The sequence below is a fragment of the Aquarana catesbeiana genome, linkage group LG10 (genome assembly GCF_042186555.1).
Source record: "Aquarana catesbeiana isolate 2022-GZ linkage group LG10, ASM4218655v1, whole genome shotgun sequence".
NCBI classification, from domain to species: Eukaryota; Metazoa; Chordata; class Amphibia; order Anura; family Ranidae; genus Aquarana; species Aquarana catesbeiana.
The window spans coordinates 38,323,653-38,340,159 of NC_133333.1; the positions used below are offsets into that span (position 1 = coordinate 38,323,653).

General features: G+C 42.9%; 1 protein-coding gene across 1 annotated transcript in view; it reads right to left on the reverse strand.

Moving 5' to 3' along the window:
* The window catches only part of POU2F2 (POU class 2 homeobox 2), a 76,735-nt gene that overhangs the window by 40,924 nt on the left and 19,304 nt on the right, over positions 1-16,507 (reverse strand). Inside the window, exons 3-9 of the mRNA XM_073602022.1 lie at positions 16,336-16,370; positions 16,209-16,253; positions 8,831-8,989; positions 6,761-6,955; positions 3,183-3,288; positions 2,459-2,550; positions 1,966-2,112 (exon numbers count right to left, since the gene is read on the reverse strand). Of these exons, the coding sequence (XP_073458123.1) occupies positions 1,966-2,112; positions 2,459-2,550; positions 3,183-3,288; positions 6,761-6,955; positions 8,831-8,989; positions 16,209-16,253; positions 16,336-16,370 (779 nt within the window). The remainder of the gene's footprint in view (positions 1-1,965; positions 2,113-2,458; positions 2,551-3,182; positions 3,289-6,760; positions 6,956-8,830; positions 8,990-16,208; positions 16,254-16,335; positions 16,371-16,507) is intronic.

Consider the following 16,507-nt stretch of genomic DNA (forward strand, 5'->3'; position numbering starts at 1 on the left):
CTGTTCCCACAGTTTGTATGGTCCCATCGGAAGCCACATTCAGCTCCAGGTTCTCAATCTTCCTAAAATTTAGGGTGGAGTGGGCTTACCTGATGTACGGGCTTATTATAGAGCGGCTCATCTCATGAGGTTGGTTGACTGGTATTGTCATGCTGAGGCAAATCACTGGGTGACTATGGAGTTGGAGGACTCAGGAGGTACGGCAAAGAGCTGGCCATGGATTGCCTCACCACTGCCAAAGAATCTCAGTAATCATCCCACTTTCGGAAGCACTTTACTAGTATCTAGGGATGCATTCCATAGCTCCTCGATCTCCCCTCTGCCTCCCCCCATGATCCCTATATTAGGCAATCCAGTATTTGAGCCCGGTCTCCAGAACCCCATGGTCTGGCGACCATCTTCATCTCTGGGATTTCTTGGGGCCAAACTCTCCTCCGCTGCACTTGCCTCTGCTGCAGACCCCCCCTCCCTTAGATTTTTGGAGTGGTCTCCAGCTTCAGCATTTTCTCTGTCAATGCTCCCGTATCCCAGGCATCTCTCCTCAGCTCACTGAGCTGGAATTCATGTGTCATAGGAGGGAACCAACTTGTTATAGCCTCTCTAACATCTACGCTGCCCTAACCTGACCAGCGCCTGACTTTACCCCTACCTTCCTCTCGCGGTGGGAATCTGACCTTGCTATGCAATTTACTGACTCGTCAAAGGAAAAAAATTGTCCATTTTGTGCAGAAATCCTCCATAGTAACTAAAAGGTACAAGAAACCAGATATAAGATTTTGACAAAGTGGTATAGGGTGCCCACAACCCTACACCCGCAGGTGCCCGATAGGTGCTGGCGGTGCAACGTTGGCCAAGGTACCATGTTGCACATTTTCTGGGAATGCCTAAAACTTAAACTATTTTGGCAAGAGGGGGCTAGTACTATCAAACACCTGACTAATGTTGACCTAGCGGACAAACCTGCGGCATGCCTGCTGCACCTCATGCCACGGCTCATTAAAAAATACAAGACCTCTCTTACCATGCAGCTTTTAAAATGCAGCCAAGGCGTGCATTCCCTTGTGTTGGAGGTCTGTGCACCCGCCCTCAAGGCCTCTTTGATTCTCTAAAATAAACGAACTTAGGGACATGGAGGACCTTACGGCTACCCTCCACAATCGGGAGAAGTCCTTTTGTGACACCTGGAGATAATGGCAACACTTATTTTTTACTAATGCCCATCTACAGTATGAGGTCTCACAACATAGCTGATTTTTGTAGGACTATTGCAAGGCCCTGGATGAGGGAATCCGTTTTTCTAGTTCTTCTGGCTCTCCAAGTCCTTGTCTTTTTCCTTTCTCTTTCTCCATCCATTCTTTGCCATCCCGTGCCCCTTTCTGTTGCTCTCCCCTTCTGTATGTACACATTTAGCTTGGAAACACCTCCCTTGTAGTTTCCTTGCTGCTCATATACATCTGACCATGTTTGATATATCTCATTCCGTTATCGGGTTATATTGGCCGACGGGGGATCTCTCCCGACAGGGTTGCGTTACTAAGTTAGGGCTTTTCTATATAGGCTGGGAACTTTGGAGATATTTACCACTAGGCCCTCTCAGTTAAGAATGTTTGTGCCCGCCTTGGAACTTGTCATATTGTGTATGCTCCCATCTGTTGAGCTGCCTTTGTAGTCGTAGCAGAGTGGCCACAAGGCTCTCTACTGTCAGAAGATGGGTTGGGGACAGTGGAAGAGAGAAGACAGGATCAAACAGCCCTTTTCCACAATGCGGAGGATTAACCCCTTAGCTTCCACAGTGAGTATAACAAGCATGCTTTATTGCATATACAGACTGATTTTACTGTTGTGGGTCTAGTAACACTTTAAGCAACACAAAAGGGGGAAATTGTACTAAACCCACATCTCAACAAAAACGGGAAAAAGATTTTGTTTCGCAATACAAAATTACATTCAAATGCTGTCTCCTACCTGAGTAAATCCCAGCTTGATCCTACGCTGCTTGAAGGTTCGAGCAAACTGCTCCAGCTCCTCCAGATCACTGGGCTCCTCGGGATGAGATGCTGGCTCTGTGTGTGACAGTATGGGGGGATCCTGGGGCCCTGGACGGGGCACAGCCTGAAAAAAGGAAACCGGCATTCTGAGAAGGGATCCACACTCAGAGAAAAACAGGGCCGTCATTAGAGAACTTCTGTAGAGAATACCAGTTGCCCCTGGCTATAACACATTCACTGACCAGGAACAAGCATACACACCCCTATTCCAAGATAATTATAAAGCACGTCATGTGACAAGAGGTCAACAGTCGCAGAGAAAGCATAAAAGCCACTGGATTAGCATGGAAGATATGCAACTAGTATTTTCAGGAGAGGTCAGCAATCGCAACCCCTATAATGTTTTAGAACGTGTTCACTTACAAAGACCTTGTAGGTAAATATTTGATCTGACCATAACATTCCCTCACCTGAGTGGGAAGTCCAGGCCTTGGCTGACCCGGAATGAGATTCCCCTGGCTTTGTTGAGGTAGCTGGAAGAGATTTGGTGCAGATAGAAGGCCTGGAGATGACAAAAATATGTTCAGTGGAAGAGTAGCATCAAATCTATTATTTCCAGAATAGCACTAAAGGGCTCATTCACACTAGTCTGACCTGCTGCATTGGGTTAAAAGCATGATAACTGCATTGCAGGTAAACATGCTACACATTAGAGCAGCCCATTCATTTGGAACCAAAAATCCAAAAACACTTAAGCAGACGCATTGGGGATGGTAATGAGAATCAATAGTAGTGTTATCAACACATGTAACATGTTGCTGTGCGTCGCCACAAGATCAGGTGAACGAGTCTTAAACTGAGAGAGTGTTTGTAACGTCTATACCAGGGGTCTCCAAGCTTTATATGAAGAGGGCAAGAGCACGCCCTGGCATCAGTGGGCATAATGCTTTATTGGGAGAAGAAGCCCCATTATTGGTATCAATGGAAAGAATAGTGCCATTGATGGTGTTAGTGGGAGGAATGTTGTCACATCATTAGTGTCGGTTGATGAAATAGTGCCCCAGGAGCAAGATAAAAGGCAAGCAAAAAAAAAAACCACAGTTTGAAGACCACCGGTCTATCCAATTATAGCTGGGTTTTGTGTTCACTTGAGATAGAAAAAAGTTCTTTGGTATACAAATGACTTTCACTCACCTTGCTGGCCCTGTCCTGCCTGGGGTAGCAGGAACTGTGTGGGGGACTGAAGATGATGCCCAGGAAGAAGAACAAGCTGCTGGAGTTGTAACAACTGCTGAATATCCTGAACAGTGAAAAGGAAATAAAATATCATTAGAAGGAAGGGAGCCTGTGTCAACGAGCTTTGGGCTTGTGTTGATGAGCAAATGTTGAGACACCTCTAAAATCAATCAGATTACACAGATAGGTGCATCTGGTCTGCAGGCTTTTTGTCCAATCTCATAGACCTGTATAGGATGAACAGTAGTGGAGCAGTTCTTGCGTGAACAAAAGCCTGTCAACATAGACCCTAAAAATTACAATTTAAAAATAGGGCAGCCTTAAGGTGGCCCTACATGAAGTGCATTTTTGAACCGTTGGTGGCACCGTCAGCACCGCCCATCCCCAACATCATTTGATCTGAAAAATGGAGGAGCCAGGTGCAAGATTGTCAGCTGAACAGTGGTGACATCCAATCCAATACAAAAGCCGGGAGTGGAGATTTGATCTTCCATGTTGTTGAGAGTGGATGGGGAAATTGAGAAAACGTAAGCCGGCCATTGACTGTTCGAATCTTGGCCGGTTCGTCAGGAACCGGCCAAGATTCAAACCATGTATGGGCAGGCTGAATGTACCCAAGTTGATCAAATGATTGATCAACTTGGGTACAAACAGCTTGTCGGATTTTACATGCTATTATTGCTAGTGGCCGTTTGAGCCATTAGCAATAATCACCGTGTTCTCCCGGCAGAGACGGCTTCTCTCGCCCCCCCCAGGGAGAACACAGACGCTTCACGGAGGGATTACCCCATCAGCACTGACTGTTGATGGGTGAATCAAGTGATTTTCTTTCCTGCAATCAGTGTATGGCCAGCTTGAAGCAGACATTTGATGAGATAAATAGTGGATATTTTTTTTTGTAGTATATATCAGAAGGTAGCCATTTGTTGGACAAGTAGTAGACTGCCATATTGTATAATAACAGTGGACACGCATTTATAGTTACATAGTTACATAGTAGGTGAGGTTGAAAAAAGACACAAGTCCATCAAGTCCAACCTATGTGTGTGATTATGTGTCAGTATTACATTACATATCCCTGTATATTGCGGTCATTCAGGTGATTATCTAATAGTTTCTTGAAGCTATCAATGCTCCCCGCTGAGACCACCGCCTGTGGAAGGGAATTCCACATCCTTGCCGCTCTTACAGTAAAGAACCCTCTACGTAGTTTAAGGTTAAACCTCTTTTCTTCTAATTGTAATGAGTGGCCACGAGTCTTATTAAACTCTCTTCTGCAAAAAAGTTTTATCCCTATTGTGGGGTCACCAGTACAGTATTTGTAAATTGAAATCATATCCCCTCTCAAGCGTCTCTTCTCCAGAGAGAATAAGTTCAGTGCTCGCAACCTTTCCTCATAACTAAGATCCTCCAGACCATTTATTAGCTTTGTTGCCCTTCTTTGTACTCGCTCCATTTCCAGTACGTCCCTCCTGAGGACTGGTGCCCAGAACTGGACAGCATACTCCAGGTGCGGCCGGACCAGAGTCTTGTAGAGCGGGAGAATTATCGTTTTATCTCTGCAGTTGATCCCCCTTTTAATGCATGCCAATATTCTGTTTGCTTTATTAGCAGCAGCTTGGCATTGCATGCCATTGCTGAGCCTATCATCCACTAGGACCCCCAAGTCCTTTTCCATCCTAGATTCCCCCAGAGGTTCTCCCCCCAGTGTATAGATTGCATTCATATTTTTGCCACCCAAATGCATTATTTTACATTTTTCTACATTGAACCTCATTTGCCATGTAGTCGCCCACCCCATTAATTTGTTCAGGTCTTTTTGCAAGATTTCCACATCCCGCGGAGAAGTTATTGCCCTGCTTAGCTTAGTATCGTCTGCAAATACAGAGATGGAACTGTTTATCCCATCCTCCAGGTCGTTTATGAACAAATTAAATAGGATTGGTCCCAGCACAGAACCCTGGGGGACCCCACTACCCACCCCTGACCATTCTGAGTACTCCCCATTTATCACCACCCTCTGAACACGCCCTTGTAGCCAGTTTTCAATCCATGTACTCACCCTATGGTCCATGCCAACGCACCTTATTTTGTACAGTAAACGTTTATGGGGAACTGTGTCAAATGCTTTTGCAAAATCCAGATACACCACGTCTACGGGCCTTCCTTTATCTAGATGGCAACTCACCTCCTCATAGAAGGTTAATAGATTGGTTTGGCAAGAACGATTCTTCATGAATCCATGCTGATTACTGCTAATGATATCATTCTTATTACTAAAATCTTGTATATAGTCCCTTATCATCCCCTCCAAGAGTTTACATACTATTGACGTTAGGCTAACTGGTCTGTAATTCCCAGGGATGTTTTTTGGGCCCTTTTTAAATATTGGTGCTACATTGGCTTTTCTCCAATCAGCTGGAACCATTCCAGTCAATAGACTGTCTGTAAAAATTAGGAACAACGGTCTGGCAATCACCTGACTGAGTTCCCTAAGTACCCTCGGATGCAAGCCATCTGGTCCCGGTGATTTATTAATGTTAAGTTTCTCAAGTCTAATTTTAATTCCGTCCTCTGTTAACCATGTAGGTGCTTCCTGTGTTGTGTCATGAGGATAAACACTGCAGTTTTGGTTACTGAAGCCCCCCGATTCACTCGTGAAGACTGAGGAGAAGAATAAATTCAATACCTCTGCCATCTCCCCATCCTTTGTAACCAGATGTCCTTCCTCATTCTTTATGGGGCCAATATGGTCTGTCCTCCCTTTTTTACTGTTTACATACTTAAACAGTAAAAAATTTGATGGGGTAAATAGTAGCAATTTTGGTGCAGTGAATGCTAGAAAACCATTTTGTTGGATAACCAAAGGGGAGCCAATAAATTTAGGAAAGACAAGAGATGGGAAACTTTGCCAATAGGGATGTAAAAGAAAAAAAAAATCTGTGGTAGAGTAAGGAAGGGCTAGAACTTCTGACAATGCTTATTGCTACATGTGCCTTCCTGTCCCAGTGACAACCCAACCCCTTATATCTTGTATAACTGTCATAGGGACTGGAAGTGAGGGGTAAAAAGAGGTTACAGATAGAAATTTAAACCTATCAAATCAGAACTCTTTCCAACTCTATCCAAAGCTTGGCTTCAAGTATTATTAATGTCCAACTATTACAGGTCACTGACCCAGAGCAGGTATAAAGATCAGGAATTCTGACTTCACTGACTGCATGCTTGTTCTAGCTCAATTTTAAAAGTACTGATAACAGAGACAGCCAGCTGACTAGCACTTTCAGAAGGTCAGAAATAACAGCCTCTCTCTGCAGGGGTTTTCTTTAAATACATAGAGTGTAATTGTGCACTTAGCAGTGCCTGGACTGGAAAAACACATAGGATGGGAAATCTTTGTTGCCCCTAGGAACCAGAGACTCAATAGAAAAATAACAGAACCTGTCTGCCATCGGCAAAACCTCCAATGTTGGCTAAACAGAATACAGAACCTGATAAAACAGCACTGTGCGCCATGGCAGTCCAGAAGAGCTCACCTGTGCAGTAAGGTGGATAGGCTGGGATAAAGCAAGTTGGTGGGGTTGCTGTTGGCTGCCGGGGGTAGTCTGAGTGTCAGACCCCGATTGGGAGGCGCTGGCGGCAGCGGCAACATTGGACTGCTGGACAGCGGCGGCAAGGAGCTGAGCTTGCTGGAGGAGCAGCTGCTGCTGTGCAGGGAGGAGGGCAGTGAGCTGTAGCCATTGGGATGAAAGGGGCGAAGGTGGGAGGTTTGGAAAAGGAGGGAGGGGGTAGAGGGGTAAATGCAGGAGACAAAAAAAAGTAGAAGAGTATTTAGGAGTAGGAAAGGTTAAGGGAAAAAGGGACAGTAAAGGCAATTAGAAAAGGAAAACATTAACAAAAGCAAAGCAGTCAGCATTAAATATGAACTCAAAGCCAAGCATATCACACAGATTTATCTAGAATCCTACAATATCCGTTTATAACCCCCCACCCCACACACACACCTTTTCAGCTGGTTGATGGATTCTAAGTGATTGAACCCTTTTTTAGGCTATGCACTTCATTTAAAGGGGTGCCAATACTGCTGAAATTATGTGTCTGTGATAACCTACTATTCAATGAACCAGGACTTCTGCCCAAGTCAGCACAAGCGCTATGCCTTTCCATCACTAAGCCCCACCCATGCCATTTAGCAGTCTAATTCACAGAAGCAGTCCTGGAGCTTCATTTTTTTATTTTTTTTTTGAAGATTCAAAACTTCAGTGAGCTCACTGGCCCAAACACGGCTGCCACCCTCCCATGGGTACCAAGGCAGTGGTTAAAAGCAGCATATTGAATACACCAGCAGTGCCAAGCCAGAATATACAGTCCAAAATACTTTAATAATTATTTTAGTAGTTCTTTAGCTAAAGTATTTTAGACTATATATTTTGGCTTGGCACTCTCGGTGTATTCCATACGATTCAACAGCCTAGTGTCAGAGACTAGCCACCAAGATTCCAGGGGTGGGGATTAGTGCCAACTTTGACAGAAGCCTAGGCCCAGTATACAGCCTAAGCCAAAAATCTAGAGGTCCCAACAGGAGTGAATTGAAGATTTTAACGGGGGCTGGAAGGCACTGCATTTCAGTAGGCCCAGGCAGGATCATGCATCATCAGTGCTATGAACTAGTGTTAATTCTTCCCGGCCACCAAATCATATTCAGGACAGACTTGAAATGAAGGGTATAAGAAAGTAATTCCAGTTCTTAGTAATGACACATCAAGCCCTGCTTGTGAGCTACATAAAGTGACCCATATCACCAAAAAGTCTGCCCCCACTTCCAACACATTAAAGTGCCTGTGGCAGTAGCAGACATCTGAAGTCTTGTTATTAGGTCAATTTGCACCCGACAAGTTCTTAAATAAAGCCAAAAGATGCTAATTAAAATTGCAAATTTGCGCTCACACTGGGGCCTGTTAAACCGAAGTGCGTTAGAGTTCAAATTCCCCCCACGTTGGTCTGAACTCACACTGGATTATAAAGAAGTGTTCCCAGGCACACTCCGTTGCTAACCAGACCAGTGAACCGTGCTTTAGTACATTGTCATCTATGGAGAGTTGCACCCACAGTGAAGCAAACTGCACTGGACCACAAGTGAACCATGTTCAGGGCCCCATTTCCAAGTGGTCCCGGACGCGATGCACTTAACAGATTCCGGGAGTGCTTTGGAGCACTCACACTATACAAACAGACCGGCCCAAGGTGGTGAACCGTGCCTGGGACCAGTTAAAGTGCTAGTATGAGTGCACCCTAAAAAGTTTGAGTAAAATAAATGTTTTACTAATGCCCACTACATGTAACAAATATAAGTGCAATAACGCTGTTTTAGCAAAAAACTATTGTAAACATTCAGTCTGGCATCATGGGAAAACTGACATAGTCCTATAAAGCAGTTGGGAGTATAATTATACAGTATGATATTAGACATGGCCAGACTTGAAACTGATCATTTATATCTTTGGTCCAGCGGGACTAAATGTATTGTGTGGTCAGCTGATGTGATGTTAGGCTCCCCGTGAAGGCGCAATGAAGCATAGCATGCAGAAAACAGGACAGGTACTTACCCCAGCAAGCTGACTGCCAGCAAGGAGAAGCTGTGTCTGTGGGAGGGAGGTAGGCGGTTGCTGTGGGACAGAAGGAGCCTGTGGGGTAGGTGGGGCAGTTGGGGGAACTGGAGTGCCAGGGAGAGACGGGGATCTTTCCCCACATTCTTCATCTGTAATCTACACAGAGACAACATAACTCAGAATGGATAAGAGACTAACTGGGATAACCACCGATTTGTATTCATATAATTCGATGCCAAAATTGAGAGTTACTACTGAGTAGTACAGAAGAGTAAACATCATCAAGAAGTATATCTGTAAATGATCCAGGAGCCTATCAAAGCTGATCAAATTCTGTCCTAATGAAGATTGCAATTTTTTTGTTGGTGAAGATGACAATTTTAGCACCGTGGCTTGACAAATATATATATATATATATATATATATATACATAATCTCAAAAGTATGTGGACGCCTATCCAACTTAATGAGTTCAGGTGTTGCCAGTGAACAGTATGGTTAGTGCTCCGGCATACAAAGTCATTTTAGACATCTGTGCACTTCCAACCTTGTGGCAATAGTTTGGTGAAGGCCCTTCCTGTATAACTGGGCCCCTATACACTAAGCCAACCTAATACAGACATGATTTTATGTGGGGGAACTTGAGTGGGCTGCACAACTCAACTGAACACCTCTGAATGAGCTGGAACACCAACTGCGAGTTGCCTTTTCACCCAACTGCTCCAAACCAAATGCACTTTTGGCTAAATGGGCACAAATTCCCATACCTAGAAGAGCGGAGGATGCTGTAGCTGTAAAGGAGGCCAACTTCATATTAAAGTGGTTCTAAATGTTAATTTTTTTTTTTACCCTAATGCATTAAAAGGTTAAAACCCTCCAATACCTGTCCCCCCCCCCCCCATCCCTAAAATCCCTAAACACTTGCCTCTTGCACTCCAGTGCTGTCCTGGCTGCAGCCTCTGCTCTTTCTTCCGGGTCTCACAGGAGACTCAGAGTAACCAGAGCCATATGCTCCTGCTGCTTTTAGTCAAATTCTGTCAGGAGAGAGCAGGGGGCATGGTCAAGCCGTGCTGTGTGCATCTATGAACGCACACAGCCCAGCTCGGGAGTGCACCCACACGGGTGCTCCTGTAGCACATGGCTTGCTAAGAGGGCACTCATAGGAAGAATAAGACAGAGCCAGCAGGAGACTCAGAAGAGGAGGTAAGACGTTGCACAGAGCAGGTAAGTATAACATCTTTTTTTACTTAGAGTGGTTGTATACACCTTTAGCACATTTTTACCTATAATAAGGCTTACCTGTAGGTAAAATGAATATCTCCTAAACCTGTACGGTTTAGGAGATATTCCCCTTGCATGCAGCCGCTGACGTCAGCGGAAAGCATTGCATCCATGTTCAGTTGATCACAGGTGCAATGTGGGCTCCTGCAGACATGTCCTCTGGCTTTCAGCCCAGACTTCTGTACAGACTTTCTGTTTGAAAGCCAGAGGACATGTCAGTGTACTATGAGAGCGCTCATCAGTGCCCTGCAGTCCATTGAAACTACAAGTCCAAGTCCATCTGCCGCGGTGGAAGACGTACTTGTAGTTTCATTCATTCACAGGAATCTGCAAATGAATGAGGCAGTTGCGTGGGTGGAGCCCTGCACAGCCGTGTGTTTTTTAAGAAGTGACAGCGTGTGTGGGGAGAAAGAGGGAAAGGGGGAAAAAAATTAAAAATAAAAAAATTTTAAAAATCGGGGGCAAGAGCTGGAACACGTTACATGTTCCACCCCAAATATGAATGGAACATGTAACATGCCCAAAAAAGGTGAACTTGGCCTTTAACATTACTTTAATGCCTGTGGTGTTATGCCCCGTACACACTGTCGGATTTTCCGATGGAAAATGTCCGATCGGAGCGTGTTGGACATTCAGACTGTGTGTGGGCTCCATCGGACATTTTCCATCGGATTTTCCGACACACAAAGTTTGAGAGCAGGCTATAAAATTTTCCGACAACAAAATCCGTTGTCAGAAATTCCGATCGTGTGTACACAAATCCGACGGACAAAGTGCCACGCATGCTCAGAATAAATAAAGAGATGAAAGCTATTGGCCACTGCCCCATTTATAGTCCTGACGTACATGTTTTACGTCACCGCGTTCAGAACGATCTGATTTTCCGACAACTTTGTGTGACCGTGTGTATGCAAAACAAGTTTGAGCCAACATCCGTCGGAAAAAATCCTAGGATTCTGTTGTCGGAATGTCCGAACAAAGTCCGACCGTGTGTACGGGGCATATAAATGGGATATTCAGCAAGCTCATTAAGATAGATTGGTCAGATGTTAACAAACTTTAGGCCATATATTGTTGTTCTTTTTTTTTTTTTTTTTTTTTTTTACTTTCATGTCCATCCATGTTAAACCTTAATAGAGACATTTGAAATTAGGTATATTTGAATCCCTAAAAATATCGTAGATAATTTTCCCTGTTAAATGCTATTTGGAATATTTTTCCCCCATCCACCCACCTTTTGTATGCGCTGGTTACGATACACTAACTTTTAATACTCTGCTTCACTTTATCAGGCTCCGACTGTAAATTCAGAAGATTGTTTCATCAATATATGAGCGGTCGATAGAAAAACAAGACTTTAAAACTGCAGCTGGATGTAAAATTATGGAGACAGAATTTTCTAACGCTAGATCTAGTTTATCCAAGTGTTCCTGCTTCACCACAAACAGATTTAATCGGTAGTGCGAGGATCGCAGCCTATCGAGCCACTGGGGGTGTCTTGCGAATAGATCGCCGCTGTGATCAATCGCAAGCCACTGTGGGGTGCCAAAATCTTGACCACCAGCTGCTACTGGTTTAAAAGTGCTCCGGTAGAGGCCAAATAGCGCCGCTAAAACTAGCGGCGTTTTACGGTCAATGCCCGCCTGCCCCAGTGTGAAAGCAGCCTAAGCGCAGATTTTAGTTTATTAAAGACAGATTTTTTTTTATCTTAGTTTTTCATATCAAGTCTGGAGTAATTAACCCCTGAATAATTTTTTTTCCCTTTTTTTTTTTTGCTGTGTGTCCCACAGGAGAGATTTCCATTTGCTTATTGACAGGATAGGATGGTAAATCTCGGTTTTCAGTGCCAAAAATAAATTTTTTACACACACACACACATTTTTGTAAACATTTTATTATATCTTTTTATGTGACAACACTGAAGAAATTACACTTTGCTACAATGTATAGGAGTGTACAGATTGTAAACCACTGGCAACAAAAGTGAGTACACCCCTAAGTGAAAATGTCCAAATTGGGCCCAAAGTGTCAATATTTTGTGTGGCCACCATTATTTTCCAGCACTGCCTTAACCCTCTTGGGCATGGAGTTCACGAGAGCTTCACAGGTTGCCACTGGAGTCCTCTTCCACTCCTCTATGACGACATCACTGAGCTGGTGGATGTTAGAGACCTTGCGCTCCTCCACCTTCCGTTTGAGGATGCCCCACAGATGCTCAATAGGGTTTAGGTCTGGAGACATGCTTGGCCAGTCCATCACCTTTACCCCCAGCTTCTTTAGCAAGGCAGTGGTTATTTTGGAGGTGTGTTTGGGGTCGTTATGTTGGAATACTGCCCTGCGACCCAGTCTCTGAAGGGAGGGGATCATGCTCTGCTTCAGTGTATCACAGTACATGTTGGCATTCATGGTTCCCTTAATGAACTGTAGCTCCCAAGTCCCGGCAGCACTCATGCAGCCCCAGACCATGACACTCCCACCACAATTTAACACATCTGCTCCCCATTCATACCTGAGACCTTGTAACACTAACGAGTCACATGACACCAGAGAGGAAAAATGGGCCCAATTTGGACATTTTTACTTAGGGGTGTACTCACTTTTGTTTCCAGCGGTTTAGACATTAATGGCTGTGTGTTGAGTTATTTTGAGGGGACAGCAAATTTACACTGTTATACAAGCTGTACACTCACTACTTTACATTGTAGCAAAGTGTCATTTCTTCAGTGTTGTGACATGAAAAGAAATAATAAAATATTTACAAATATGTGAGGGGTGTACTCACTTTTGTGAGATACTGTGTATATATATATATATATATATATATATATATATATATATATATATATATATATATATATATATATATATATACACACACACACACACACACACATATACATACACACACACACACACATATTTTTTAAATTATTACGAAAGCTGTGCCCCAAAAAAGAGCCAAAGGACATAGGGCTATTTCACCAGTATTGCATAGGATTTCCCTACCACTGATCTTTTCCTATTACAGACATACTATGCTTTATTCTGCATTGTCTCTGTATGGGGGTTGCCATCTTTGTAGAGGCAGGACTTTGCTTCCTCATGCCAGAGCCTCCAGCAAGGAAAATAGTGAGCACCACAGTAGTGACATCATCTCATACTGCAGATGTACAGTACAGCTATGAGGCTATAAGCACCCTTACATACCAGGGAATGCACTGCTATTTTTCAGGAATAATTCAGACACAAAAAAAAAAGTTCCCTATAACATAGCAATCTTCATTTTTTGAGTTTGGTTGCACTTTAACGAATTAGCATTATAAAGGTTTCATGCAGGAAATACAAAATGCAATGAAAGGGGTCAAAGCTATCATATTGTTTAACAAATGTTATAATCTACACTAGAAAAACAACAACTGGAATCCCAGTAGCTGTTACAAACATTATATGCAGTGTTATAAATCTTGTCTCATTTCGGAAGAATCTGCCTTTTCTGGTAAAGAATCCCTTTGTATTATATTTTAATGATCTTAAAATAAGCTTAGGAAGTTGACTCATTTGTGAGAAAAGATAGACAATGTGTTCGGAATGATGGTCTAGGGGGAAATATACCGTAAAATGGGTGTATGAGGAAGTAAAAGAGAGAAGTCAGAAAACTAGTGCAATACTGTGACAGCACGGGGGTTTCCCCTATCATGTCCCAGATGTATCGCCAGGCCACACTGAACCCCCAGTGCTCCCATCATGCACTCACAAGCAATATGGCTGACTGGTGCATCTAAAATGTCATTACCAATATACAGAGACTAACACAAAAAGGTGCTGCTTTAAAAAGGTCAATTTTATAAGTCCTTGTAAATAAAGCGTGTGGAGGTTTGTCCTTACCTATATAGCAGTGCAGTCATTGGGTTGTGTATTGTAATATCAGGGAACTGGCCAGACATCAGATGGCAGTTTGCCAGTAGACCTTTTATAAGCAAGCTTTGCTTGCCCTAGTTTGTGACGAGGGGGCAGGGGGAGCTATAAGAAGGTGGACATTGCTGGTGCAGCTTATTTCATGGAAAGCAAAAGTGAATGCCTTGTGCATTAAAGTATAACTAAAAGCAAAACATTTTTTTTAGTGTGGATAGTGGGTAAATATATTAGAACCCCTGTCAGTTTCCATTTTTATCTGTGCCCCCGTTAGGGAGATTCAACCTCTCTATTTGTCCTGTTTACCATTATCATTGAAAGTAAAAGAAAAACCCAAATTTTCGATTGTCCACGGAAAAGTAATAGAGGAGGAAACTTCTGAAAGGGACAATAGTTCTGGTGACCTAAGGGTCCCTGAGCGATCCCCTTAAATTTCAGGGATTCCCTCTGACTTCCTGTTTGGCTATGGGACAGGAAGTGAAGGTAAATCGTCTCAACGGGACAAAGGTGGCAAAAATAAACCTTACAGGGGTTATAACCCCCCCTTACGCTATCAAAAATATATAAAAAACAAACAATACAAAAACAAAAAAAAAAAAAAGTTTTGCCTATAGTTCTACCTTAAAATATCGAAGGTCAAAACTTTTTTTTTCGCATAGAATAGAAAAAGGGGTAAAAACTTTTAAAACCTAGAAAAAGGGTTAAAAACTAAGCTTTTTTTCCTTGTATGCCTCATTGCAGAGATTTCCCTTCACCTCCTGCCCCACAGCCCCAATGGAAGTGAAGAAATCTCTCCACTGTGAGAATATTTATTGGAAAGGTGGTTCCATTGGAAGATTTCACATCTATTCCTGTTCTGGTGACAACCTAAAAATTGGGGTTTTCACAAATTGTCAGTCTCGGGGCAAAACAGAAAGGTTAACAGGCTCAAAAGGGGATGAATTTAGGTCATATCACACGTAATAGTATATAAAGTCCTCCCCTTTAAGCCTATGATTCTTGTTATGCTCTTGATGATATAGCATCACCACTTGCTTAGTTTACCTTTTTTACAATTTTTTATTGTCTCAATGAAAAGTATTTTTTTTTCTTTTTGAATAACAAAACATGTTAGGGCTCATGCACAATGGATGTTATAAAAATGCCTGTAGCTTTGTAATGAGTTTTTCAAAGTTTTTGCAATAACTTTTTTTAGCGTTAGCTTGTTTTTAAATCAATGGGATCAAAATGTAAAAAAAAAAAAAAATGCAGGCGAGCCACGTTTTTGAGTGTTTATTGGCGTTTTTTGACATTAGAACGTTTTTACAGCTGAAAAACTCCTCTCAGAACCCTCTAGTTTTGTTTGTTTTTTTATAGCCAAAAAAATGCCGCTGTCAAAAACAGTTGATAACAGCCTATGTGTGCATGGACACATAGGATAACATGCTGGATAGTTTATTGACTGTAAAAAAAAAAAAAAAAAGTCTGAAGCCAAAAACAGCAGCTGTAAAAACGTCCAGTGTGCATGAGGTCTTATACTTACCTGCTCTGAGCAGCCCCGATCCTCCTCTTCTGGAAGGGGAAGGAGGCCCTTCCAAGTGCCCCCATAGCAAGTTGCTTGCTATGGAGGGCATTTGATCCTGAGCTGGGACGTGTGCTTCTATTAACACACACAGAGGCTTGATCTTGCCCCCTCTTCAATGGATAGGATTCTATGTCGGGAGAGGGAGAAAAGCTGCTCATGGACAAAGCTCAGGTACGTATAACGCTGATTACGGAATGTTTTTTTACCTTAACGAGAATGCATTAAAGGTAAAAATACCTTCTGCCTTTGCAACCATTTTTAATTTTACAGACCCCATGTTTTGAAATGTGTATTTAGGTCCTGATGAAGGGGCAGTGCATGAACCATCCAAAAACACGTTTGCTGTATATTGTAGTCCTAATGAAGGGGCAACGCCTGAACCCGAAACTCGTTTGTGTTTTAGGTTACCCCAAGATGAAATCATCTTGGGGTAACTCTTGGGACTCTACAACCATTAGTATGGAGCTCTTATTACATCCGTAATAATTCCTTATAGGCATTCCCTGTTTAGGAAACTGCTAAATGAAGCCTAGTACTGGATGAAATAACCACTGAAGATTTTGTCGCTTTAAATGGTGAAAACGTTTGTGTTATGGTGAAAACTCTTGCTCTACATACCTTTGGAGAGAGGGAGAAGGGAGATGATCCCTTGTTTTGTTGCACCTGAAATACACAAACAACATGTCTAATGGGCATATATTCTAAGGTGATTATTAGTAAAACTGAACAGAGAAAGATGGTTTACCTCATGTAGGGCATCTGCACCATTCCTTTCATTGTCTGCAAGAAAATAATAAGATATAAATCAGACATTGATATCGGAGGCTAGTAAAACCTGGGGCAGTCCACCATCTGACAGACTCTACATGGCTGCTACAGAATGTCAATGAGAACCAGCTACAGCTTGAGGTCATACT